We start from the raw sequence: 27,261 nt of genomic DNA, 5'->3' as shown, positions 1-27,261 counted from the left end.
CAATGGAACCTTGGCCCAAGTATCTTCAGCTTACCTGAGGAGGCCACCACCATTTTAGATGAAATTTCTTGTGGCATAAATGAGGCACAGGAGCATTAGTGATTAAGAAATAACCAATGTGCAATCCAGAAAAGCATAGGATGTTTAAATAGAGATTTGAAAATATTCAGAAGTCACAACCAAGTCGACCTGAGATCTCTTGCTCAAAGAAACATGCCCACCCCTGATTAATAGATTTCATTCTTGGGGAGGCAGAAATATTTTTTTAAAATTTATTTTTGTATAAAACTTTTATTTTTTCATTACAATTTACATTCAATATTATTTTGTTTTAGTTTCAGATGTACAACATAGTGGTTAGATAATCATATACTTTACAAAAGTGATCCACCCAATAGAGACACAAATATTCTTGTTTTTCTTCCTTATTATTTTCATGTGGCACTTTAGTGTTAATTTCATCACTAGCTTCATGGGTATTGTTGAGAAATCTCCACTCTGAGCACTTGCAATGCTCTTTACCCCAGGGAAATGCCTTCATGGGCTGCCAGATGAAACACGGGATGCCTAGTGAAATTTGAATTTCAAATAATGCATGCAATATATAGGGCATACTTCTGTTAAAAATCATTTGTTTACCTGACATTCAAATTTCACTAATATGCTGTACTTTTGTCGTCATTGTGGCTAAATGTGGCAAGTCTACCTCCAGACGTTCAAAGTGGTACCAAGTACTGAAAGGGAGGAACTGAGAATGTGGGTGACATTTTTGCACAGCTGTCAACAGTGGTTCCTGACACATTTTTCTGGTGATCTTTCAGGTTTCTGTCAAAGGGAGGCTCGTGTATAGTTTTCTCAGGGAGTCTTGCTGTTCTTCATGGACACACAACCCAGCTCAGACGCTGGCAGCCCAGGCAGCAGTTACTCATCCTCCTTATTCCCTCAGCTCATTCTCATCCACATGAACACCTATATCTGACCTTCTGGGGAGGGTGCGGGGCCGGGGGGGGGGGGGACGATGGGGGGGCGGGGAGTGGAGGGGAGACAAGCGAAGGTAAAGATTTCTTTGGGATCAAGTAATGACTTTAAGGGTCAAATCAGGGGAGAGGGGAGAGAGCAGGTAGGAAGGAGACTTCCACTCACTCAGACCCCGCATTTCCCTGTATAGGAATAAGGGCATTTCCTGTGCAGATAGTGAGCTGTAAAACACTCCACTTTCTCTTCTCTGAACTTGAATTTAAAGGAGGTTGGAGTTTAGATGCCTTTATCTAATTTTTTCTCACAGGTTCTCTCTCCCTTTATAAGTTAGATTCAAACGAAAAGTTGACATTGGATCCTAATCTTTTTTTTTTTTCATTTTTAAAAAATGTATAAGATGGGGTATTTTAGGATTTTTTTCTCACTTCAATTATAAAATCAACAAATTTATTCCAAAAAACATGCAAAATCCTCTTTGAGGAAGACGTGGTTGCTGCAGTGCAGCTCTGTCCGCTGGCTCCTGACTCACCGGTGTTCGTTCTCCGGGAGAACAAGTGGGTCAGGAAGCCGCGCCGCATACCGCATACCGGGAAGACAGCCCTGGAACCAGAGGTGGTGATTCACCGAATTAGAATCACGCTAACCAGCCGCCACGCCAAGTCCCTGGGGAAGGTGTGTGCTGACTTGATCAGAGGCGCAAAGGAAAAGAATCTCAAAGTGAAAGGGCCAGTCCAGATGCCCACCAAGACTCTGGGAATCACTACAAGGACGACCCCCTGTGGGGAGGGGTCTAAGACTTGGGATTGGTTTCAGGTGAGGACCCACAAGCGGCTCACCGACTTGCACAGCCCTTCTGAGATTGTCAAGCAGATGACTTCCATCAGCAGTGAGCCGGGAGTGGAGGTTGAAGTCGCCAGGCTTTTTAAATCAGGCTTTTTAATAAATTGGCTATCAGGTGTTAAAAACAAAACACATGCAGAATACTACGACAAAGGCAAAGACACAGATGGTTTAAATGACTATTCACATTGAAATTCTGTCACCTCAAGGCAGACCTGTGTAACAGAATAACTTTTCATAACATGTTCTAGGGGTCAGAGTGTTTTTCTGTCCATGAGGTTTGGGGGAAAAAGCACTGAAAATTAGATTTCTTGTTGGATAGGATTTTGTTTCCTGCCCAGAAATGGGATTTTGAAGGTTCCTTTTATGAAGTTCTGTGATGGTGAATGCCAGTGTCTGCCCTCTCCTCCCCAAGTGAGACCTCAAATGTCTGGTTGGTAGGGGGTGAATATTTGAAATCAGAGGACAAAAATTAAAAATGGAGCAGTTAGTGGTAGGCTGTAACAACTAATAGAAGACAATAAGTGCTATAAGGCCGTAGCATATGAGTTGGCATAATAGCAGCATTGCTTTGCTTCATTCATGAAATATTTTTTAGTGCAAGCTTGGTGCTTTGGTCAGTAAGGAGCTCCTGGCTGCTGAGATGAGACTGAGTGTAACAGTGGGAGAGAAGGGCTATGGTAAAGACGTGCAGGTGCTGTGGGGCCAGGGAGGGTACGGTCCAATGAGACTGGAAGTTCAAGATCAAGGGAAGAGTCACCTCCAAGGCAAGGTCTTTCCAGCTTTAACTTCTTCCTTGTGAGTCTTGGGGTCACAGCCTTGGGTTTCTCAGGGCAGTTTGATTTCTGTTCTATCATCAGACCTCGTGACCAAACAAACAAATTTCTTTGGTTTGTGGGTGGGAAACAGGCTCTTCCACGGGATCTCGAGAAAAACATTTCACGGACCCACGCACGGGAGACTGTGATGTGGCATGGTGTATTTGTGATGTAGTATCAGAAGAGTTCTTCTCCTGGCTTGTGTTGGTTTTGTAGTTTTGCTTATATTTAATTTATAAATTGCTTTTATTTTTATAGTTGTCCAAATATGTATTTTTACTATTTAAGAAAATTTATAATTAAAACAACTTAAGTCAACACACTGGCTCTGAAAGAACTTCTTTTTCTTTTTCTTAAAAGGTCTACTTATAACTCAGGTTTGAGAAACACTGCCTTGTCCCATTCTGGCTTGCATAGGGCTGTTAGCCAACCCCACAGTCAGTGCACTTTGTCTTAAGGAGTGACCTCCTGTGGAGGGTATTTGGCATCTAATGGAGTGTGCCTGGGGACCAGGAACACTCAAAGATAAAGAGCTGTATTGGGGAAAAGGTGTTTGTGGGCCTCGTGCCCTCCCTGACGTCATCCTAAACCACAACTGCCCCCTGTGTACCTTTCACTGGTGCCTTGTGAGCTCTGGTCAACGGAGAATGTTAGGCCATACCTACACATTACCAAAACGACTCTTTGTTAAAATAAAAGGCAAAACAAAAGCGATCCAAAGCAGTCTTCTCCGATTTTAATGGGCTGAGTCCCCTAGGGATTGTTAAAATGCAGATTCTGACTCACATGATAGAAGATGGGGACTGAGGCCCTGGCTGGTATGGCTCACTGGATGGAGCGTCAGCCTGCGGACTGAAGGGTCTCAGGTTCTATTTTGGTCAAGGGCACATGCCAGGTTGCGGGCTCGGTCCCCAATGGGGAGCATGCAGGAGGCAGCCAATCAATGATTCTTCTTCATCATTGATGTTTCTCTCTCTCTCTTCCTCTCCCTTCCTCTCTGAAATGAATTTTTTTTAAAAAAGAAGAAGAAGGGGCCTGAGAAGTGGCATTTCTATCCCTCCTAGGTGGGTAACTCCTTTGTGTTTATGTCACAGTCATCTTTCTTGACCTTTCTTAGATAATGCATATAAAGCCCTTAGTAGAGTGTTTGATACAGAGTCAGCATTCAATAAATGTTCATGATTCTTGTAATGATAGTTACAATTAGCTTTTGAGGCACAGAGAAGGGTGGATGTAATGGGGAAGAGGACGGGTGTATAGAGGTAGACAGACTTGAGTCAGGATCCTGCTATTGCTATTTACAAGCTATTTGACCTGGGCAAGTTAGCCTGTCAAGTCTCTGTCCGTTAATGTAAAATGGAGAGGAAAATACTCTCTCATAGAATTGACAGGACTCTATACACTCCTAGAGTGGTGGATGCCCAACAGATGTCATTTTTCCTCCCTTTTGAACATAGACTTGGGGCTGAGTCTTGGTTCTTTCATGACACTATTGTGAATTTTGTTGTAATCTTTTTTTAAAGTTAAACCCTTTATTGTTTAAAGTATTACATAAGTCTCCTTTTTCCCCCCATTGACCTCACCCTGGCCGCTCCCACCCCTCAGCACATGCCCTCACCCTTCTCCTGTCTGTGTTCATTGGTCCTGCTCATATGCATGCACACAAGTCCTTTGGTTGATCTCTTATCCCCTCTCCCCTGCCTTCCCTCTGAGTTTTGATGGTCTGTTTTATGCTTCTCTGTCTCTGGATCTATTTTTGTTCATCAGTTCATGTTATTCATTATATTCCACAAATGAGTGAGATCATGTGATATTTATCTTTCTCCGACTGGCTTATTTTGCTTAGCATAATGCTTTCCAGTTCCATCCATGCTGTTGAAAGTGGTAAGAATTCCTTCCTTTTTACAGCAGCATAATATTCCATTGTGTAGATGTACCACCATTTTTTAATCCACTCATCTGCTGATGAGCACTTAGGCTGTTTCCAAATCTTAGCTATTATAAATTGTGCTGCTATGAACATGGGGTGCATATATCCTTTCTGATTGATGTTTCTGATTTTTTGGGATATATTCCTAGAAGTGGGATTACTGGGTCAAATGGAAGTTCCATTTTTAATTTCTTGAGGAAACTCCATACTATTTTTTCACAGTGGCTGTACCAGTCTGCATTCCCACCAGCAGTGCACAAGGGTTCCCTTTTCTACACATCGTTGGCAGCACTTGTCATTTGTTGATTTGTTGATGATAGCCCTTTTGACAGGTGTGAGATGGTACCTCATTGTTGTTTTGATTTGCATCTCTCAGATGACTAGTTACTTTGAGCATGTTTTCATGTGTCTCTTGGCCTTCTGTATGTCCTCTTTTGAAAAGTGTCTATTTAGGACCTTTGCCCATTTTTTTTATTGGAATGTTTATCTTTCTTTTGTTAAGTTGTATGAGTTCCCTGTAAATTTTGGAGATTAAACCCATATTGGAGATAACATTGGCAAATATGTTCTCCCATGCAAGAAAGAAATGGGCTTTCTTGTTTTGTTGATGGTTTCTTTTGCTGTGCAGAAACTTTTTATTTTCATGTAGTCCCATTTGTTTATTATCTCTTTAGTTTCCATTGTCCTAGGAGCTGTATCAGTAAAGATATTGCAACAACATATGTCTGATATTTTGCTGCCTACGGATTCTTCAATGGTTTTTTATGGTTTCCCATCTTATATTGAAGTCTTTATCTATTTTGAGTTTATTTATTTACCTATTTATTTATTGTTTTTTCTTATTTTTTTGAGTTTGTTTTTGTGTATGGTGTAAGCTGGTGGTCTAGTTTCATTTTTTTTGGCATGTATCTGTCCAGTTTTCCCAACACCATTTATTGAACAGACTGTCTTGACTCCATTGTATGTTCTTGCCTCCTTTGTCAAATATTAATTGAACATAATGGTGTGGGTCGATTTCTGGGTTCTCTGTTATGTTCCACTAGTCTATATGTCTGTTCTTGTGCCAGTAACAGGCAGTTTTGAGGACAGTGGTTTTGTAATATAGCCTGATACCTGGTATTGAGATCCCTCCTACTTTGTTCTTCTTTCTCAAGATTGCTGTGGCTATTCAGGGTCTTTTTTATTCCATATGAAATTTTGGACAGTTTGTTCTAGGTCTGTGAAATATGCCGTTGGTATTTTAATGGGATTGCATTGAATCTATAGAATGCTTTGGGTTGTATGGACATTTTAATGATGTTGATTCTACCATCCATGAACACGGTATATTCTTCCATTTGTTAATGTCTTCCTCTATCTCTTTTTTCAACGTCCTGTAGTTTTCTGCATACAGGTCTTTTACCTCCTTAGTTAACTTTATTCCTAGGTATCTTAAATTTTTTTGTTGCAATGGTAAATGGGATTTTTTTTAGTTTCTCTCTGTGAGTTCATTATTGGTGTAAACAAAAACCATAGATTTCTGGGTGTTAATTTTGTATCCCGCTATATTGCCAAATTTATTTATTATGTCTAGTAGTTTTTTAATGGAGTCTTTAGGGTTTTCTATGTACAATATCATGTCATCTGTGAATAATGACAGTTTTACTTCTTATTTTCCAGTTCGGGTTCCTTTTATGTCTTCTTCTTGTCTGATAGCTCTGGCTAGCACTTCCAGTACTATGTCGAACAGGAGTGGTGAGAGTGAGCATCCCTGTATTGTTCCTGTTCTTAAGGGAAATGGTTTTAGTTTTTACCCATTGAGTATGATGATGGCTGTGGGTTTGTCAGATAAGGCTTTTATTATATTGAGGTATGAACCCTCTATTCCCATTTTGCTGAGAGTTTTTATCAAGAAAGGGTGTTGGATTTTGTAAAATGCTTTTCTGCATCAATGGATATGCTTATGTGATTTTTGTCTCTCAATTAGTTTATGTGATGTATCACATTTATTGATTTGTGGATATTGTACCATCCTTGCATCCCTGGAATAAATCCCACTTGGTCATGGAGTATGATCTTTCTAATGTAATGCTGGATCCGATTTGCTAGAGTTTTGAGTATTTTAGCATTTATATTTATTATGTATATTGGCCTGTAATTATCTTTCTTTGTAGTGTCTTTATCTGGTTTTGGATTTAGGTCAATGCTGGCTTCAAAGAAAGAGGTTGGAAGTGTGCTTCCTCTTGAATTTTTTTGGAATAGTCCGAGAAGGATAGGTTGTATTTCTTCTTTGAATGTTTGATAAAACTCCACTGTGAAGCCATCTGGACGAGGGCTTTTGTTTGCTGGTAGTGTTTTGATTACTGCTTCAATTTCTTCCATAGTTATTGGCCTATTCAGGTTTTTCGATTCTTCCTGATTGAGTTTTGGAAGCTTGTATTTTATTAGGAATGTCCATTTGGTCTAGGTTGTCCAGTTTGTTGGAGTAGAGTTGTTTGTAGTATGTATGTGTGTGTGTGTGTGTGTGTGTGTGTGTGTGTGTGTGTGTATATATATATATATATATAATCCTTTGTATGTTTGTGGGGTCGGTTGTTACTTCACCTCTTTCATTTCTTATTTTGTTTATTTGGGTCTTTTCTCTTTGTTTCTTGGTGAGCCTGGCTAGATGTTCATCAATCTTGTTTATCCTTTAAAAAAACCAGCCCTTGGTCTTATTGATCTTTTGTATTATATTTTTGGTCTCTATGTTGTTTATTTCCACTGTGATCTTTATTATTTCCTTCCTTCTGCGTATGCTTGGCTCTTCTTGTTGCTCTCTTTTTAATTCTTTAAGTTGTAGGGTAAGATAATTGATTACCATTTTTTTTCTTGTTTTTTTGAGGTAGGCCTGTGGAGCTATGAACTTCCCTCTCAGGACTACTTTCACTGTGTCCCATAGATTTTGGGTTGTTGTGTTTTCTTTTCTTTTTTTTAAATTAAATCTTTATTGTTCAGATTACATTTGTTCCTCTTTTTTTTCCCCCCATAACTCCCCTCCTCCCAGTTCCCGCCCCACCCTCCGACCTCACTCCCCACCCAGTGTCCTCATCCATAGGTGCACGATTTTTGTCCAGTCTCTTCCCGCATCTCCCACTCCCCTTTCCCCCCCGAAGAATAGTCAGTCCATTCCCTTTCTATGTCCCTGATTCATTATAATCACCAGTTCATTCTGTACATCAGATTATTTATTCACTTGATTCTTAGATTCACTTGTTGATAGATGCATGTTTGTTGTTCATAATTTGTATCTTTACCTTTTTCTTCTTCCTCTTCTTAAAGGATACCTTTCAGCATTTTGTCTAATACTGGTTTAGTGGTGATGAACTCCTTTAGCTTTTCCTTATCTGTGAAGGTCTTTATCTGACCTTCAGTTCTGAATGATAGCTTTGCTGGATAAAGTAATCTTGGTTGTAGGTTCTTGGTATTCATCACTTTGAATATTTCTTGCCATTCCCTTCTGGCCTGCAAAGTTTCTGTTGAGAAATCAGCTGACAGTCGTATGGGTATTCCCTTGTAGCTAATTGAGTCTCTTTCTCTTGCTGCTTTTAAGATTCTCTCTTTGTCTTTTGCTCTTGGCATTTTAATTATGATGTGTCTTGGTGTGGTCCTCTTTGGATTCCTTTTGTTTGGGGTTCTCTGCGCTTCTTGAACCTGTAAGTCCATTTCTTTCACCAGGTGGGGGAAGTTTTCTGTCATTATTTCTTCAAATAGGTTTTCAATATCTTGCTGTCTCTCATCTTCTGGTACCCCTATAATTCTGATGTTGGTGCGTTTGAAACTGTCCCAGAGGCTCCTTACACTATCTTCGTATTTTCGGATTCTTTTTTCATTTTGCTTTTCCGGTTGGGTGTTTTTTGCTTCTTCGCATTTCAAATCTTTGACTTGATTCTTGCGCTCCTCTGTTCTGCTATTGGGTGTCTGTATAATATTCTTTATTTCAGTCAGTGTATGCTTAATTTCTAGTTGGTTCTTTATCACAACATTGAGGGTCTCATTAGATTTCGTGAGGCTCTCATCAAGTTTATTGGCAGCTTCTAGCACATTATTGAAAGCCCTCAAAAGTGCGGTTTTTAGCTCTATATCCTCCATTTCTGTCATGTTTTTTTGTCTCCACATTTTTTATGCTTTCTTGGTGCACCCCCTTGTGGTCTTTGTGCGCAGTCTTGTTCTAGTTAAGCCTTGATTGTTGTAGTTAATACTAGAGGGATTTGACCACCAGGCTGACTGGTTGTGAGAATCAGCTGTATCTGCAGTGGGAAAACTGTCCTCTGGAGAGGTGCTAATCTAGCCTTTGCCTGAGGCTATCCGGCTAATGGCTCTGTGCAGGGCTTGGGCGGGGCGGGATCAACAGGGCGGGCGGAGGGAGCGGTTATGGCTGCTCTCAGTCCCATTCCCAGAGGCTCTGCTTCTCAGAACCCAGCAACCGCTGCAAACCTTGGAGAGTAAGCTGCCCTCACGTTCCAACTGATGCCAGACAACCCCGCTTCTCCCGTTTGAGTCTGAGTCCCTAGAGACTCGCCCGGATCTGGAGCTCAGAGTCTGAGACTCCCTCCTGATTGAAAACGACAACCGCGCCCTCAGCCACCAGCCAGTTCCACGCGCACCTCCGTACCTTTGTATTTTCCACACTGCGCCTCCTCTGAGCCTCAGTATGCTGTTCTCTTTCCTTCTAGTTGAAGAATCTCTCCTCAGCCAGCCTTCCTGTGGTTCTGGGTGATGTCCGTTCTGTCTTTTAGTTGTATTTTTGAAGTGGTTGTTTGCGGCAGCAATCTCCAGTGTTTACCTATGCCGCCATCTTGGTTTCTCCGGGTTGTTGTGTTTTCATTGTCATTTGTTTCCAGGATGCTTTTCATTTCTTCTTTGATCTCTTTGGTAACCCAATCATTGTTTAATAGCATGCTATTTAGTCTCTAAGTGTTTGAATTTTTGGATTGTTTTTATTGTAGTTGATTTCTAATTTTATGCCATTGTGGTCTGAGAAGATGGTTGATATGATTTCAATCTTCTTGCATTTGAAGAGACTGTACCTGTGCCCCAAAATGTGGTCTATCTTTGAAAATGTCCCGTGTGCACTTGAGAAGAATCTGTATTCTGTAGCTTTGGAGTGAAATGTTCTGAAGATGTCAATTAATTTCATCTGATCTAGTGAGTCATTTAGGATTGCTGTTTCTTTGCTGATTTTTTGTCTAGAGGATTTATCTAGTGGTGTCAATGGGGTATTAAAGTCCTCTACTATGATTGTATTGCTGCTGATCTCTCCCTTGATATCTTCCAGAAGTTTTTTTATGTATTTGGGTGCTCCTGTTTTGGGTGCATATATGTTTACTAGAGTTATATCCTCTTGTTGAATTGCTCCCTTTAGTATTATGAAGTGGCCTTTCTCATCTCTTGTTATGGCCTTCACATTGAGGTCTATATTGTCAAGTATAAGTATTGCTACCCCAGCTTTTTTTCCATTTCCATTTGCCTGAAAAAATTTTCCATTCCTTCACTATCAGTCTGTGTGAGTCCTTTGTTCTGAGGTGGGTCTCTTGTAAACAGCAAATATATGGGTCATGTTTTCTTATCCATTCAGCTACCCTATGTCTTTTGATTAGAACATTTAATCCATTTATGTTTAAGGTTATTATTGATAGGTACTTGTTTGTTGCTATTTTTATTCTTTATGCCTGTGTTCCTTCTTCCCTTTCTATTTCTCCTTTTTACAGCAGTCCCTCCAGCATTCCTTGCATTGCTGGCTTGGTGTTAATAAACTTCCTTAACTCTTTTATGTCTGTGAATCTCCTGATTTCACCTTCAATTTTGAATGGTAGCTTTGCTGGGGATAGTATTCTTGGATTCTATCCCTTGCTTTGCATGACTTTGTATGTTTAATTGTATTCCCTTCTGGCCTGATGTATTTCTGTTGAGAAATCAGTTAATAGTCTAATGGGAGATCCCTTGTAGGTAAATTTCTCTCTCTCGCAGCTTTTAAGATTCTTACTTTGTTGTTGATGTTTGCCAATTTAATTATGATGTGTCTTGGTGTCTGTCTTTTTGGGTTCATCTTCTTTTGGACTCTGTGTGCGTCTTGGGCTTGTCTAGATTTTTTTCTTCTCAACATCAGGGAAGTTTTCTATCATTATTTCTTCAAACAGGTTTCCTATTCCTTGCTTCACTTCTTCTTCTTCTAGCACTCCTATTATGCAGATGTTGTTTTGTTTTATGTTGTCCCAAAGCTCTCTTGGCTCTCCTCCTGCTTTTTTAAGTTTTCTTGCCAGTTGTTGCTGTGCTTGGGTGGTTTTTCTACTTTGTCTTTTAACTTGCTGGTGCAGCCCTCAGCTTCTCTTAGTCTATTGTTGAAACTTTCTACTGTGTTCTTTTTTTTTTCCTAAAAAAATTTATGCAGACATTTCATTTGTACACAATTCTTAACATATGTAACAAAAAATGTAAAGTCATGTAGTTGTGATTCTTTTCTAAACAGTTATTCCAGTGACTTTCCAGCTTAAAATTTAGAGGCTAACTTTACTTAATAGAGTATCAAGTACCATTATCTCCAAATGTTGATATGCTGTTACATCAAAGTCCCACTGATTCACAATTTAATATCATGTGTACTACACAATCAAATTTTCAATCTTTCACAGCACATTGACAAAGTTACTAGGAAAACTGGACTACCACATCAAAGATGTTACCGATGCACAAAATTCTGACAGGAAGAGCCAAGATCAAGGAGTAGTTTTCTTTAGGAAATAATTCTACCAAAAACATGTGAATAGAAGTAATTTAAAATACTCAAGACATAGCAAATGCACAACTGACTCCAAATTGCCATTTAGTATGCTTTGTATTATAGGATATAAACACTACCCCCATCTATGGAATATGAAGCTGAAACCCAAGACAATCAAAGTCCCCCATATTCAATATCCCACTATTTTCTGGTTGTACCAAAAAACAAACAACCAGCAAATGATTTCACCTCTTAAAAAAAGCACTTACACTTAAAAAAAATGGGATAAGGTGGAATTCCCTCCTTTTAAAAAATGTTTCTAGAGCTACTAAAAAACTTGCATTTATAAAATAGTTGATAAAAAGATTCCTCTGGATTGTACAAGAAGGGAGACAGGGACCACTGATAAGACATGGAATATGACATTGTTCAGACTTGGCTTCTTTTCCTCCTGCTTCATCTGAGGTTGGACTCTCCTCGTTTTTAGTTTCTCTGTTTTCACAGGTAGATCTTCTTTAGGTTCCTGGTCAGCCACTTCAGCCTGCTTTCCCTTTGCTCCCTTTTTCCTTTCATTTGCACTTTTTTGTCTGCACATTTATCCTTTCCTGCCGCCTTTTTGGGCTCGTTTCCACTTTGCAGGAGCAGGTTTGGCTGACAACCTGGCTGACCTCCTCTTGGGCTCCTCCTTGGCCACCCCCTCCACAGAGCTGACCTTCCTCTTGGGTATTGTGGTGGCAGGTCAGGCACATGCTGGGTGCCTGAGGGCAGTGGGGTGCCTAGTGGCTTGGCAAACCTGGGCTGCCTGGCTGCTGCTCCCAAGCCGCTCGGACCCCTCCACTGTGTTCTTTATTGCAGCTATGTCATTCTTCATTTCCTCTTGATTCTTACACATGTTGTTGAATTTGTCCTCCACCCTTTTCAGTGTCCTTATAACCGTTGCTCTGAATTATTTCTCTGACAAATTGCTTGCCTCCATTTTGTTTATTTCCTTTTCTGTTGATTCCTCCTTTTCTTTCGAATAGGGGTTGTTTCTTTGTCTCCTCATTTTTGCTGTTCCTTTGTGATTGTTTCTATGTATTAGATCAAACTGCTATGCCACCCAGATTTTTTGAATTTGTCTTTGATAGTAGATGTTTTGTGGGATCCACTGGTGCAATATCTCTGGTCTTCTGGGATGGGTATTTTGGGATGCCCCCTATTTGGGATATTTGGGTTCTCTGGGTGTAGTTGGGTCTTGAGTGTTATTGTCCAGTTTGTGGATGAAGTCTCCTCTCCGGTGTCTGGTTATGTAGCTCTCTCTCTCTCTACCATTTTCACTGAACAGCCCAAAATACAACTCGGCAAGGCACAACACAAAGGGAACAAAACATGAATGTACTCACGACACCGATAACCCCAATATAAGTGACCACCACTGAAAAGAGACTTGGGAGAGAGAGAAAAGAGCAAAAATGATATTGAGAAAGGAAAAAAGATAAGAGAGAACAGAAAAATTAGAAAAAGGAAGAAAAAACATATATGTGGAGAAAACACCACAAAACAAACTGATAAACCAAAAAATGCAAATAGCCCTGACCAGTTTGGCTCAGTGGATAGAGTGTCAGCCTGCGGACTGAAGGATACCAGGTTTGATTCCAGTCAAGGGCATGTACCTTGGTTGCAGGCACATCCCCAGTAGGGGGTGTGCAGGAGGCAGCTGATCGATGTTTCTTTCTCATCGATGTTTCTAACTCTCTATCCCTCTCCCTTTCTCTCTGTAAAAAAATTAATAAAATATATTTTTAAAAAATGCAAACAATAAACACTCAGAAAAAAGGGGGAGGGGCAGAACCTGTAGAGGCAGAGCTTATATACAGAAAGTAAGGTTAAGGAGTTGAATGAATAGGGGGAGGTCCTTGATTCAGTATAGACGAGGTAGGAAGAGAATGAGTGGATAAGAAGAGAAAAAAATTTACAAAATTAAAAAATAAATAAAGAATAAGAAAAAAACCCAAAAAAATATTTTTAAATTTATCTGTTCATGTATTCATCCATTTTTGAAAAAGGAGAATAGAGAAGAGAGCAGGTAAGCTTTCGTTTAGTGAGTCAGACTAATTAAACAATTAGGAGAAGAAGAGAGCAAGAGAGGAGAGGAAACACAAGCATAAAAAAATTGACTAGCAAAGAAAGAGAAAGGAGAAGGGTGCGTGGACTTGGAGCATGGGAGAGGAAATTAGATATATGAGTAAGCCAACCAAGACTATAGTAATAATAACACATCAATAAAGCAGATAAAGAAGATCAATTTTAACAAGGGGTAAAAAGAAAGGAAAGAGAAACTATAGCAGGAACAAGAGAAGAGAAAACAAGGATGAAAGAGGGAAAAGTGAGGAAGAAAAGCGTGGGGAAAAAAAGAAAAAATAAGATAAAATAAAATAACAATAACAAAATAAAAATAGAATGAAGAAAAAATATGAAAAAAATATAAAATAAAAAACACAAAAATTTAAGTGAAAGATAAAATATAAAATAATAATAAAATAAAAAAGTGAAGTGTCATTCATTTCAGCTTGGTTTTAATGCCCCATGGGGGCTGGGTTAAGACCCCACTCTTCTGTTCTGTCTGCCACTTCCTACTTTTCTGTTAGGTAGTCAGCACCATGTTGAAATTCCAAGCAATCCACTAGTCCTCTGTTTGTGTCTATCTCCACAGCCTTGGCTGCAAGTAGGAGGGACCAATTTGCCCATTTTGTCTGTCTGCCTGCTGTCAATCTTAATCTCTCAAGTGTCTGTTTCTGACAGGGCTATAGGTGGTGAGGGTGCTATATCACTTTCTGGTACTGAACGGCCTCTCTTCAACCCAGTCCCTGAGGGCTCTTTGGGACTATTTAAAGTAGTGGTTCTCAACCTTCTTAATGCTGAAACCTTTTAATACACTTCCTCATGTTGTGGTGACCCCCAACCATAAAATTATTTTCGTTGCTACTTCATAACTGTAATTTTGCTACTGTTATGAATCGTAATATAAATATCTGATATGCAGGATGTATTTTCATTGTTACAAATTGAACATAATTAAAGCATAGTGATTAATCACAAAAACAATATGTAATTATATATGTGTTTTCCGATGGTCTTAGGCGACCCCTGTGAAAGGGTCATTCGACCGCCAAAGGGGTCGCGACCCACAGGTTGAGAACCGCTGACTTAGAATTTTTGTGTCTTTTATACAGCTCAGGGTGTAGTCTGGGTGTGGCTGTATTTGCTGTCTTGAGGCTGCTGGGAGGGCTGGCTCTTCAGGAGAAAAATCACTGCTTAGGTCTGGAGGGTCAGGAATGTCTCAGTACTAGATTACTGGTCACCTCTCCCTGACCCACTCTTCTCAACAGCCTCTCCCCAGACTCCACAAGTCTGCACCTCCACCTGCACTGCAGCCACGGGTGAGTGTTTGTATTTGAAAGGTTCTATGAACAGACAAAACAGAGGCAAAACAACCACATGACTGCTAGTTTCTACCCTCTCCCCTGCCCCCCTATCCCCACCACTCCCCACCGGGCACTGCATGGCTTGGGCAGCTCTTCTGGCTGCCTTTCTTGGCTCAGCCTCTCATGGCTGTGGACTTAGATCAATACTTCCCTGCTGCCAGAAGCCCTGTGGATATTACACCTGTCCTCAAGGGACATGGACTTGGTGCCATGTAGCTTCCTTCTGATCCTCTCTGCTCGATGGTCTTGTGACTCTCTCCTGCCCAGATCCCCGATCCTACCATTCTGTAGGCGTCCTCTGCCCTTCCTGGCTGCGAATTGTCTCACCAGCTGTGTCTACTTCGCCAATTCCAGGTGGATGTTATTCGATTTAGATGCTCCTTCTATCTGCTCTGGGATAAGGCTCGAGACACATCTGCCTATTCAGCTGCCATTTTCCCTCCCACCTGTTATAATCTTTATGAAATGCACTTCTTCATCATTACTTCTTGAAATGAGGATAATAACTATGAGGATTAAATTAATTGGTACATGTAAAATGTGTTGGCACTATTTGATGGCTCTTAGCATCCCTCCCATTTAATAGCCTGCCACATTTTTTTCTGCCCCCAGATTCAGCCTTTCAATTTATTTTTACTCACTCGTCTAATTTTTTTATGTACTCCATCCAGCATGAGGAGTATATAAAAAGCAGCCCTAACTGTGCTCCTAATGATGCCCTTCCCTTGGCACATTGGGGTGGACACTGCTGGAGCCCATCACAACCGGCAGGGCACAAGAGATTGTGCTTAGTTGCCTACTGATCCCATCCTTCACATCCTAGATACACAGAAATCACTTTGAGTTCCCGCCTGACTTGGAATAAGTCACCCTTCCTGAGAGCTTTGAGGCATTTAGAGCAAAAACAACTTGTAACATTTATGCAGGGTCTATTAAGTGGCAGGAACTTATATTATGTCAGCTTATCCTCAGCTTAATAAGGTAGTTCTATAAATATCATCACTCTCATTTTATAGAAGGAGAAACTGAGGCAACATTAAATAATGTTCCTCAGGTCAAGCCCACAGTGGTGGAGCTTGCCTTTGTATGCAAATAATCTGATTCCAGACTCAGGGCTCTTATTCCCGGAGGGGGAATTTTAAAATGTTGATACCTGGGCTTACCCAGACTAATGGAAGCAGAATCTCTAGGAATGGGGTTCTGGCATTGATTGCTTTTTTATGAGCTCTTCAAGGGATGCTATGGTGCAGCCCGGATTGAGAAGTAGACAACGCTATGCTCTTGAGTCTCCCTCAGTGGCTTGGGACCTGAGAGTCTGTGGAAGGCGACTTCTGTTCCTGCCCTCTTCTTCCCCTCTGCCTGTTGGTGATATTTTTTAATACTACTATTTTGTTGTTGTTGTTAATCCTCATCTAGGATATTTTCCATTGATTTTTAGAGAGAGTGAAAGGGAGGGGGAGAGACAGAGAAAGAGAGAAAAACATCGATGTGATAGAGACACATCAATTGGTTGCTTCCCCCTCACGCCCTGACTGGGGCTGGGGAATGAGCCAGCAAGCGAGGTACATGCCCTTGACCGGAATTGAATCTGTGATCTGTCAGTCCCAGGGCCGACGCTCTATCCACTGAGCCAAACTGGCCAGGGCTGTTGGTGCTTTTAAAAAATATATATTTTTGTTGATTTCAGAGAGGAAGGGAGAGGGAGAGAGAGAGAGAGATAGAAACACCAGTGATGAGAGAGAATCACTGATTGCCTGCCTCCTGCCTGTACGCCACCTTCTGGGAATGGAGCCCGCAACCAGGCATGTGTCCTTGACTGGAATCGAACCTGGACCCTTCAGTTCCCAGGCCGACACTTTAACCACTGAGCAAAACTGGCTAGGGCCTGTTGGTGATTTTTAAAAGTTTGTATTTTTATAATTGTCAGAGGTCCTCTTTCTGACTAGCATTCCTAAGGAGGAATGGTAGGCTGAATAAGGGTCCCCCAAAGATGCCCATATCCTAATCTCCAGAAACCAAAGAACAGTCACTTTGTAGGAAAGCAGTTTTAGGGTTTCAAGAGCAGCACACCGGGGGAAGGTAATTACATGGGAGGGAACTAAAGGAGTAAGTTTTGCTTATAGATTCCTCTGACGCTGTCTCTGGGAGGAAGCGTGTAAGTGATCTTTTTTAAAGAAGAAATTCAGGGACATGTTTGTCTATTATTATACATTTAAAGCAATTACTATTTGAGATATTCTTTTCCTAAGTGTAAGACAGTTCAATGAAAAAATATATATATTTGTGAAGGGGGCCTGAAATATGAGAAGCCTGGAGCTGATGGGGTCTGGTTATAGCATAAGAAACAATTAAACAGCCTTGATGTATGTTCTTGGGACCTTGTTAAAGCTAATTTTTATGTACCAGTAGGACATTTGTGTAGAATAAGAGCTCTCTTAAAAAATCCTTTTAGACACAAGAGTTCAAATCTTTAAAGGTATATCCATTTTAATGGATAAGCCTTCTTATGGCTTAAACCCAATAAAATAAGCCTTTATGGCTTAATCATGGACACAAGAGGTGTTTCCCAAAGAGCGAAAGATGCAGTCCCCTCAAGAGCCAAAGTTTCTCCCAAAGATACTCTAAGGCGGTAAAGACCTTCACAGTTACAGGTGGGAAGACAGCTCTGGCCTCCCACAGAGATGCCTGAGAGCACCGACCTGCTGCTGTGTTACCGGATGAGTTATACTGGAAATCCTCTCAGCACAGATGAAACAAATAAAGGAGAGCTGACATTTTACGGCTTCCTTAGGTCAAATGCACTAAGACAGAGACAAGGAAAATGAAGACTATTTCTGAGAGGCTATATGTAGCCCCAAATCAAATCCACAGAGTCACAATTTTAAAGAACGAAGTTTCACAAATTTTTTTTAGAAAAACATTTGGAAAGGAAATTTGGAAAGGGAGCGATAAGAAAAAAGTTTACCTTCCTTTCTTGGCTGGGCACTGCAAACAGAGATCCCAGATTGCTGACTTGGGTAAGAATTCTTACCTAACACTCACTGGCATTTTGTCAGTTTCCCCAGAATTCCATCTGCCAGCTTTGGAGCTGGTGGGGCATCCCAGCTGGTTTGCAGAAACAGGGGAGGTGAAACTTGACCCATCTTAGATTTTTAGCCAGGACTCTTTAACAAAAAGACAGATTAACAAGAGAAAAACAGTATCTATCTATCTATCTATCTATCTATCTATCTATCTATCTATCATCATTTATCTATCTATCATCTATCAATCATCTATCTATCTATCATCATCTATCCATCCATTTATTTATTTATTTGAAGAGAGGTCTTTTACTTTTGTGTGTTCTTATATATTTACTAGAGGCCCGGTGCATGAAATTTGTGCACTGGGGGGGCGGGGGGGTGTCCCTCAGCCCAGCCTACACCCTCTCCAATCTGGGACCCCACGGGGAATGTCCGACTTCCAGTTTAAGCCCGATCCCACAATCTGAGACTGCTAGTTCCCAACTACTCGCCTGCCTGCCTGCCTGATTGCGGTAACCGATTCTGCCTGCCAGGCTGATCACCCCCTAACTACTCCCCTGCCAGCCTGATCAACACCTAAGTGCTCCCCTGCTGGCCTGATCGCCCCCAACTGCCCTTCTCTACTGGTCCAGTTGCCCCTAACTGCCCTCCCCTGCCAGCCTGGTTGCTTCTAACTGCCATCCCCTGCAGGCTTGGGCCCCCCCCCCAACTGCCCTCCCCTGCTGGCCTGATTGCCCACAATTACCCTCCCCTGCCGGCCATCTTGTGGCTGTGGGTGCCACCATCTTTGAGGGTGTGGCAGTCAATTAGCATATTCCCTTCTTATTGGCTGTGGGCACTGCCATCTTTGCGATGATGTGAGGGTCAATTAGCATATTCCCTCTTTATTAGATAGGATTCTTAATTTATTTACATGTAGTGCTTTTATAATTCAAAAAAGCAGTCAACATAACTGTGTAATGAGAGACAATTGATGATGAAAGAAAAATTTAATGCATTAATTTCAGTTCAGTAAAAAATGAATATTTATATGTCAGCACACATAAGGAGACTCTCTCCATGTATGCATCGCAGTTTAAAAATATTATTTTATTTTTTGATTACAGTTTGTAGTTAACACTTTTCTGCATTAGTTTCAGGTGTATAGTTCAGCAGATAGACATTCATAAAGGTTACAAAGTGTTCCTGAGGTAATACCCTCCTGGTTCCATACAGAGTTATTATATTGTTGACTATATTCCCTATTCTTTACCTCACATCCCCATGACTATTCTGTAACTAACAATTAGTACTTCTTATTCCCACCACTTTTTTCACCCCACTCCCAACACGCCTCCCCTGGTATCCATCAGTCTGTTCTCTGTATCTAGAAGTCTGTTTTGTTTGTTTATTTTGTTCTCTAGATTCCACGTATAAGTTACATCATGTAGTATTTGTCTTTGTCTGACTTACTTCACTTAGCGTAATACCCTGTAGATCTATCCATGCTGTCACAAATGGTAAGATTTTATTGTTTTTTAACATGCCACAGCTTTTTTTATCCACTAGTCTATTGATGAGCACTTGGGTTGCTTCCACATCTTGACTATCCTCTTCCTATCTAATAAAAGATAAAAAAGAGTAATTAACCGTGCCTCCACTACGCTTCCCATTGGCTAATCAGGGCGATATGCAAATTAACTGCCAACCAAGATGGCGGCCAGCAGCCAGGCAGCTGAAGCGAACAGGAGGCTTGCTTGCTCCAGTGATGGAGGAAGCCAAGGTTCCCTGCCTGCCGCGGCAGGCTCTGAGCCCCAAAGCAACAATGTTTCAATTATAGAAGCTAAACAAACCCCAGATACCTGCTTTCAGCCTGCCACGGCCTCAGAGTTGGAATCGCCAGTGAAGGCAACAGAGTTTCAATTATAGAAGGTAAATAAATCCCAGAATAAAAAAAAAATAAGAAAAGGAGAGGCTGGGAGCTTCAGTCCCGGCCAGCCTGAAAACGGCCCTCAGCTCCTCACCCAGGCTGGCCAGGCACCCCAGTGGGGACCCCCACCCTAAAGGGGGTGCAGGCAGTCTGAAAACAGCCATCAGCCCCTCATCCAGGCTGGCCAGGAACCCCCACCCTGAAGGGGGTGTGACCAGCTGCAAATAGCCATCAGCCCCTCACCCAGGTTGGCCAGGCACCCAAGCGGGACCCCCCACCCTGATCCGGGACATCCTTCAGGGCAAACCAGCCGGCCCCCACCCGTGCACCAGACCTCTATCCTATATAGTAAAAGGGTAATATGCAAACTGATCCTAACAGCAGAAAGACTGGAAATGACTGGTCACGATGACACACACTGACCACCAGGGGGCAGATGCTCAATGCATGAGCTGCCCTCTGGTGGTCAGTCTCTCCCACATGGGGGAGCTCTGCTCAGCCACAAGCCAGGCTGATGGCTGCCAGTACAGCGGTGGTGGTGGGAGCCTCTCCTGCCTCCTCAGCAGCGCTAAGGATGTCTGACTGCAGCTTAGGCCTGCTCCCGCTGGCAAATGGACATCCCCTGAGGGCTGCCGGGCTGCCAGAGGGATGTCTGATTGCCTTCTTAGGGCCCAACCCCCCAGGGAGCACCTTAACCACCAGGTGTCCATGCACCGCATCGAGGTTCCAGATTGCGAGTTCTTCAGCATCTTCATGAGGGCCCCCCCCCCCCCCCCCAGCGAGTGCACAACATTTGATGCGCGAGCTCTCTAATATATAGTAGAGAGGTCAGATGCAAATTGACCATCATTCCAACACACAAGATGGCTGCCCCATGTGGACACAAGATGGCCTGCAGGGGAGGGCCAGTTGTGGGCGATCAGGCCAGCAGAGAAGGGAAGTTAGGGGGGAACCAGGCCTGCAGGAGAGGGCAGTTGGGGGTGACCAGGCCTGCAGGGGAGGACAGTTGGGGGGCACCCAGGCCTGCAGGGAAGGGCATTTGGGGGCAATCAGGCCTACAGGAGAGGGCAGTTGGGGAAAACCAGGACTGCAGGGGAGGGCAGTTGGGGGCAACCAGGCCAGCAGCAGAGCAGTTAGTTGTCGATCAGGCTGGCAGTGGAGTGGTTAGGGGGTGATCTGGTTGGCAGACAGGTGAGCGGTGGGATTGGGCCTAAACGGGCAGTTGGACATTCCTTGAGGGGTCCCAGATTGAAGAGCATGCAGGCTGGGCTGAGAGATACCCTCCTCCCATGCATGAATTTCGTGTGCTGGGCCTCTAGTTGTATATAATGCTGCAATAGACATGGGGGTGCATATATCCTTTCAAATTGGTGTTTTGGGTTTCTTTGGATATATACCCAGAAGTGGAATCACTGGGTCATAAGGCTGTTTTATTTTTAATTTTTTGAGGAACCTCCACACTGTGAAAAAAACAGTTTATTAATGCATGCAGTGCATATCACAGGGGGAAAAAACCTGAGTGAAAAGTAACTCCAGGTGGTGGCTTAAAATTCCAGTTTATACAGCATCTTTAGCAAAGAACAAAAAATTTGTAAGGAAATGACAGGAAAGGAAAAGCAGTTTTAGGAGGCAAACTGTGAGAAGGTAGACATATGGAAGCAACTAATGAAGTAAAGTTTGTTTGCAGATTCCTCTGGTGCCATCTTTGAGCCAAGAATCTATTTTCTGTGAAAGAAGGATTTATAACCTGCCTTTAGGCAGAAAGGGGAGGGGAGTAGAGAGAGCTTTCCCTGCATTTGCTGCTTCTTAATTGCCTTCAGCTCAAAATAATTTTTATATCAAAGAGGCATATTTTAGTGTGAGGTATTCTGGTTTCCTGCACATGGTAAAAGGGATTTTGGAAATTTGATTAAGTGAAGGATTTTGGGATGGGAAGAGTACTATGGGTCATCTGAGTTGCCTAATGCAATTACATGGGTCTTGGGTCATCAGAGAGAGATTTGAAGATACTGTGCTGCTGACATTGAGGATGGAAGAAGGAGCCAGGAGCCAGGAATGTGAAAAGTCTCTAGAAGTTGGGAAAAGCAAGGAAATGAATTCTCTCCTAGGGCCTCTAGCAGGGGTGGGGAATATCTGGCCTGTGGGCTGTATAAGGCCCGAGAAATCATTTGGTCTGGCCCTGCCAAGGCATTAGGGGTGAGTTAATTAAATGTTTGACCAAATATAGCAGGCTAATTTTTTTAATGGCATTTTAAAATTTTTATTTTTTGGCAAATTAAGTTTAATACACAGATACAAAACAAGATTCACAGCTTTTACAAATCATTCAAATAGCATTGTAAATAATTTTTTTAAAGCAGGCTAATTTTTAAGTTGATAACTTTGTATGGCCCACGAATGATATAAATATCCAAATGGCCCTTGGCAGAAAAATGGTTCCTTACCCCTGCTAGAGTCTAGAGGGTGCGTGGCCCTGCTAACACTTGGATTTTACTCCAGGGAGATCCATGTCAGACTTCTGACCTTCAGAACTGTATGTTATTAAACGTGTGTTGTACTTTTGTGGTAATTTGTTAGAGCAGCAACAGGACACTAATGCAGGGGTGTTTGCTGTGGAAGGAACGCTGTCCACCAGTACCCCAGACATTTGGGTTCCTCTTCTCCCTTCTACCACTTACTGACTCTGGACATTCAGGCAAAACATGAAATGTCTCAAGCTCAGCTGCCTCTTCTCTGAAATGGAATCAATACAACCAATGCATTCGAGGGCAGCACTGGGCTGGTGGCCTCATCCACTTCACAGAGGCAATCCCTGCCACAGCTTGATCCTCTGGCTCAGCTCAGCTCAGCTCAGCTCAGCCTGGCTCAGCGCTTCAAAAGTGAACCACTTTCCCCACTCCCCCAAGCTGAGCCTGAAATCTTGGGTTAGTTTATCAATAGCTGAAATTATGTTGTTTCTTTACTTGTCATAGGTACTGTCCAAAATCGGGAATCATTATTTCTTAGATTGGGATTTAAAAAGTAACTACACTAAACAGTGAGACATAAATGTCCCAACACCAAGAGTCTGAGAGACAAAAGAATTTTTCTGCTGACGATTCCTCCTCTACTCCAGTCAAAATTGCACAGTGCTCAGCTATCACCATACTGTTTCAGCCTCTGCTTATGTGATTTATTTTTTCATAAGCTAGATTGGAACATGTCATCTTGTCATCACTTTCAGTGTGTGATGGACACAGATTATTATGCCTTCGTTGGTCATCTGTTTCAAAATGGGGAGATGTAGACCTTTATACGATTGCACCTAGGACAAATGTATTTGGCAGTGATGACATCCAGTGGCAAGTCCTTGACTTCATGTATTTCATATTTAATGCCCTGCCCTTCTTTGTCCTTAGTAGTAATATGAAATGGCAAACTTGAAAGATGTTTATGTAGAAGGTCATGGGAATTTTGCAAACATCATTTTCCCAAATGATGTTTTGTTTGTTCTATTAGTTGCAATAGTGTGTACATTATCTTTCTGAAAAAGGTTCACATAATCTTGGATGGGCTTACTTTGATACAATAGTTAACAGCTAAATTTGTTACATTTCTTTTTTTCCCAAGAGAAAAGAAAAAATTCTTTTTATGTTAAGGGGATTTGACAAAGGGCCTTCTAACTAGTACTTTTAAAACAATTATTAAATTTATTGGGGTAACATCCTATATAATAAAGAGCTAATATGCAAATTGACCATCACACCCTTGCACAAGATGGCCACCCCCATGTGGTCACAAGATCGCCACCACAAGATGGCCGGCAGGGAAGAGCAGTTGTGGGCAATAAGGCCAGCAGGGGAGGGCAGTTGGGGGTGACCAGGTCGGCAGGGGACGGCAGTTGGGGGCAACCGGGCCTGCAGGGGAAGGAGGGCAGTTAGGTGGGACCAGGCCTGCAGGGGATGGTAGTTAGGGGCGACCAGGCTGGCAGGGAGGGCAGTTGGGGGTGACCGGGCCGGCAGGGGAGGGCAGTTGGGGGTGACCGGGCCGGCAGGGGAGGGCAGTTGGGGGCAACCAGGCCAGCAGGGAGGGCAGTTGGGGGAGATCAGGCTGGCAGGGGAGCAGTTAGGCGTCAATCAGGCCAGCAGGCGAGTGGTTAGGGTTTGATCAGGCTGGCAGTCAGAAGCAGTTAGGGGCAATCAGGCAGGCAGGCAGGCAAGTGGCTGTGAGCCAGCAGTCCCGGATTGTGAGAGGGATGTCCAACTGTCAGTTTAGGCCCGATCCCACAGGCAGTCGGACATTCCCCAAAGGGTCCCAGATTGGAGAGGGTGCAGGCCTGCTGAGGGACACCCCTCCTCTGTGCACAAATTTTGTGTACCAGGCCTCTAGTTCTATATCTATGAAAGGCTAAGTTGACTCGCACATGCATGATACACATAAAGCTCTCACTGGTGCCAGTCACACACATGTGTTTCAATTTGTCATTGTCAATTGTGAATTTGGTTGACATTTCTATTATAGAGAAAGGGCGAATGGTGATATTAAAATATTTCTTCTAATTAATTTTCCTTCAATGTGCATGAATTTGTCCACCTGGCCACTAATTGCTTAATAAAGTTATATGGGTTTCATAGATTTGAATGCTGTATAGCAATAAAAATGAATAAACTACAGGCAACAGGATGTATTCTCACAAACAGTTATATGGAATATATAAAACACATATAAAAATTACTATAAAATATATATTAAGTTTAAAACTGGGTAAAACTAATATATAGAAATTAAAATCAGGATAGTGCTTAATTTGGTGAGAAGTATTGGTAACTGGGAGAGATCTCAAAAAGTAATTTTGGTTTTCTTGTAATATTTAATTTATTAAAGTTTTTGATATGCATGTTATATTTTAATAACAAGAAATTAAAATATGATTATATAGATTTCAAGTGTATCATTCTATAATGCATCGTCTGTCATTGTGTGTTTACTATCCAAAGTCAGGTCTCCTTCTTCACCATATATTTGACCCCCTTTACTCTCTTTTACCGCTTCCCACCCCCCTTTCCCTCTGGTAACCACCATACTGTTGTCTATGTCTATGAGTTTTTATTTGTTTGTCTGTTAATTTGTTGCTTTCAGTTTTATATCCCACATATGCCTAGCATCATATGTTCTTGACATTTTCCATCTGAGTTATTTCACTTAGGATGATATTTTCAAGACCCATCCATGTGTTGTAAATGCCAGTATTTCGTCTTTTCTTTATGGCTGAGTAATATTCCATTGTGTATATGTACCATATCTTTATCCAATCATCTATTGAAAGGCACTTTGACCACTGTGAATAATGCTGCAATGAACATAGGGATACATATATTTTGAATAAATGTTTTCAAAATTTTCAGGTAGGTTGCTGGGTCATATGGTAACTCTATTCTTAGTTTTCTGAGGAACCTCCATACTGTTTTTCATAGTGGCTGCACCAATTTACATTCCCACCAGCAATGTATGAGGGTTCCTTTTTCTTCACCTCTCCAGCACTTGTTATTTCTTTTCTTGTTGATGACAGCCATTCAAACAGGTGTGAGGTGGTATTTCATTGTGGTTTTCCTTTGCATTCACAAAAGCAGCACTTCCTAACTGGGGAAGGAAATGTGATTTTTCTCCTTGGGACGTTTATTAATATCTGTAGATATTTTTGATCATTACAACTGGAGGAAAGTGCTGCCAGAATCTAGTATGTGGAGGCCAGAGATGTTGCTAAACTTCTTGGCACAGATAGCCCCACGTAACAAAGAATTCTTGGGCCTGAGATGTCAATAGTGCTTGAGAAATTCTGCCCTTGACCAGTGTTTCTCAAACTTTAATGTGCATATGAATCACCTGGGCTCTGGTTAAAATGAGGATTCTAACTTGATCTCATGTCCCTAATGGACAGAACTGTACCTGGCACATCATGATTATTTCATAAATATTTGTTGAAAACATGGATAAATAGTTAGAGAAATGAGGGAATGAATGATACAACAGGCAGCCAAGAGCACTTGCTGTCATTCCCATACATATCTCTGAGTAATCTTAGAGGCACTTATTCCAAAGAAAACTGAATTTCCTCTCAACAAGCCAGAAACTTGTCAAAGGCTTTTCTCAGGGAATCACAGCTGTCCTCAGGTAAAAAATGACTTCCTTTCTCTGACATTTCACACTGTTCCCTCTGACACAGGGTGAGAGTTCAATGATGAGTTATTTTGGGTGGTTGCCAAGGCTGGATGTATGTTAGATGGATACAGTGAAAAACAAAACAAAACATGGAGGCCCTAAACCTGGCCCCACCCCTGAGCCTTCCCCAAGGGAAAAGGACTCAAATAAAATAAAATTGATGTGTGTTGGTGGCAGGAGGGAAGGAGGAAGTAGAGAACCAGAATAGGTTTTCAGAGGAAAATCAGATTAGAATGAATTTCACCAAGTAGCCTGCTGGGGAAAAGACATCCACCCATAGGCAATATGAAGCTGACGGGTTGGGGAACTGGATGCTTATGTAGTTTGTAAGTCTATGAGTTTCAGAAATCAGAGATTTATTAGCTCTAGTTGGCAAATCATTTCTTTTCTCCTTATTCTTGACTCTCTGGGCTTCTATCAATTATCTTCTGTCTACCACCCCTTCCACACACAGATATCCAAGCCAAGCCTAAATTTGGAATTTGATCCAGCAGTGTCTTTCTTTCCCAAGTTAGTCCTCGTGCTCTTGGAAGCAATTTGCTTAGAATCCTGATGCTTCTCTACTGCCTACTGAGAATGGGTTGTGGCAGGCAGGAGGGAGAAAAGGAAGGGGGAGGAGCAGTATGCAAGAAAGTGGGTAAAGAGAGGTGAGTCAGCCAAGGCCATGAGAACTGGGCTACAGAAGTTCTCTGTAGCTAGGACAAGGATTTATCCAGATGCCATTGTAAATAGAGCTCCTGACAACAGCACTCCCCTGTTAGAAGGTGTGATGTAAATGAATGTGTCAACACTGTTGATTCAGGTGCGTTCACTGCATTTTGGCCATACATTGCGTAGTAAGCTAGTATGGGCCACTGGGTGCCTGTGCCCCAAACCTGGACCACAATTACACAGCTTTCTCCTCTGGGCAGAGAGTGGGGACTGAGTTTGGGAGTCATGTCTCTAAGGAAACAGTTCATCAAGAATGATGAATATTCTGCGTCTTCCCTGGGACCTCCAAGGAATTCAGGTTTGCTATGAAGCTAACAGAGTGATGTCTGTATGTCACCAGATGGGTTACTAAAGAGGTCGGAGGAGTTCCCTTTTCTGGACATCTTTAAATAGAAACTAGATTTTTGTATTATGGAATGGTTTTAAGGGTTCTGATACATATCTCTGTTGTATCTCTTCTTTGCTCAAAACATTCAGTTGCTTCTTATTGTCCATAGAATAAAGTTTAAACTTCTTAACTTGGCAGTTAAGTCCTCTATTATCTGGCTCTAAACTACCTTCCTAGGTTTTGTTTGAAAGAAATTAAAAAGAACTCAAAAAGCAGCAACTAGAAATAGATGAACTTCTTCATTTGATAAAGATAGCTAC

At 41.9% G+C, this 27,261-nt stretch overlaps 2 protein-coding genes and 1 pseudogene across 2 annotated transcripts in view; 2 read left to right on the top strand and 1 right to left on the bottom strand.

Annotated features, from left to right (window-relative positions):
• TMEM45A (transmembrane protein 45A) overlaps positions 1-27,261 on the top strand; it is a 96,108-nt gene that overhangs the window by 41,727 nt on the left and 27,120 nt on the right. The window lies entirely within an intron of this gene.
• LOC102427051 (40S ribosomal protein S20-like) lies at positions 1,019-6,792 on the top strand. Its single transcript, XM_023762092.1, has 4 exons — positions 1,019-1,054; positions 1,390-1,887; positions 5,115-5,123; positions 6,745-6,792. The coding sequence occupies exons 1-4, from the start codon at positions 1,019-1,021 to the stop codon at positions 6,790-6,792; spliced, it is 591 nt and encodes a 196-aa protein (XP_023617860.1).
• On the bottom strand, positions 10,601-12,032 carry LOC106698784 (annotated as a pseudogene).

Source organism: Myotis lucifugus, unplaced genomic scaffold (assembly GCF_000147115.1).
Source record: "Myotis lucifugus unplaced genomic scaffold, Myoluc2.0 scaffold_231, whole genome shotgun sequence".
NCBI classification, from domain to species: Eukaryota; Metazoa; Chordata; class Mammalia; order Chiroptera; family Vespertilionidae; genus Myotis; species Myotis lucifugus.
Note: the sequence above shows the minus strand (reverse complement) of the source record. Positions and strands in the feature narration are given on the sequence as shown.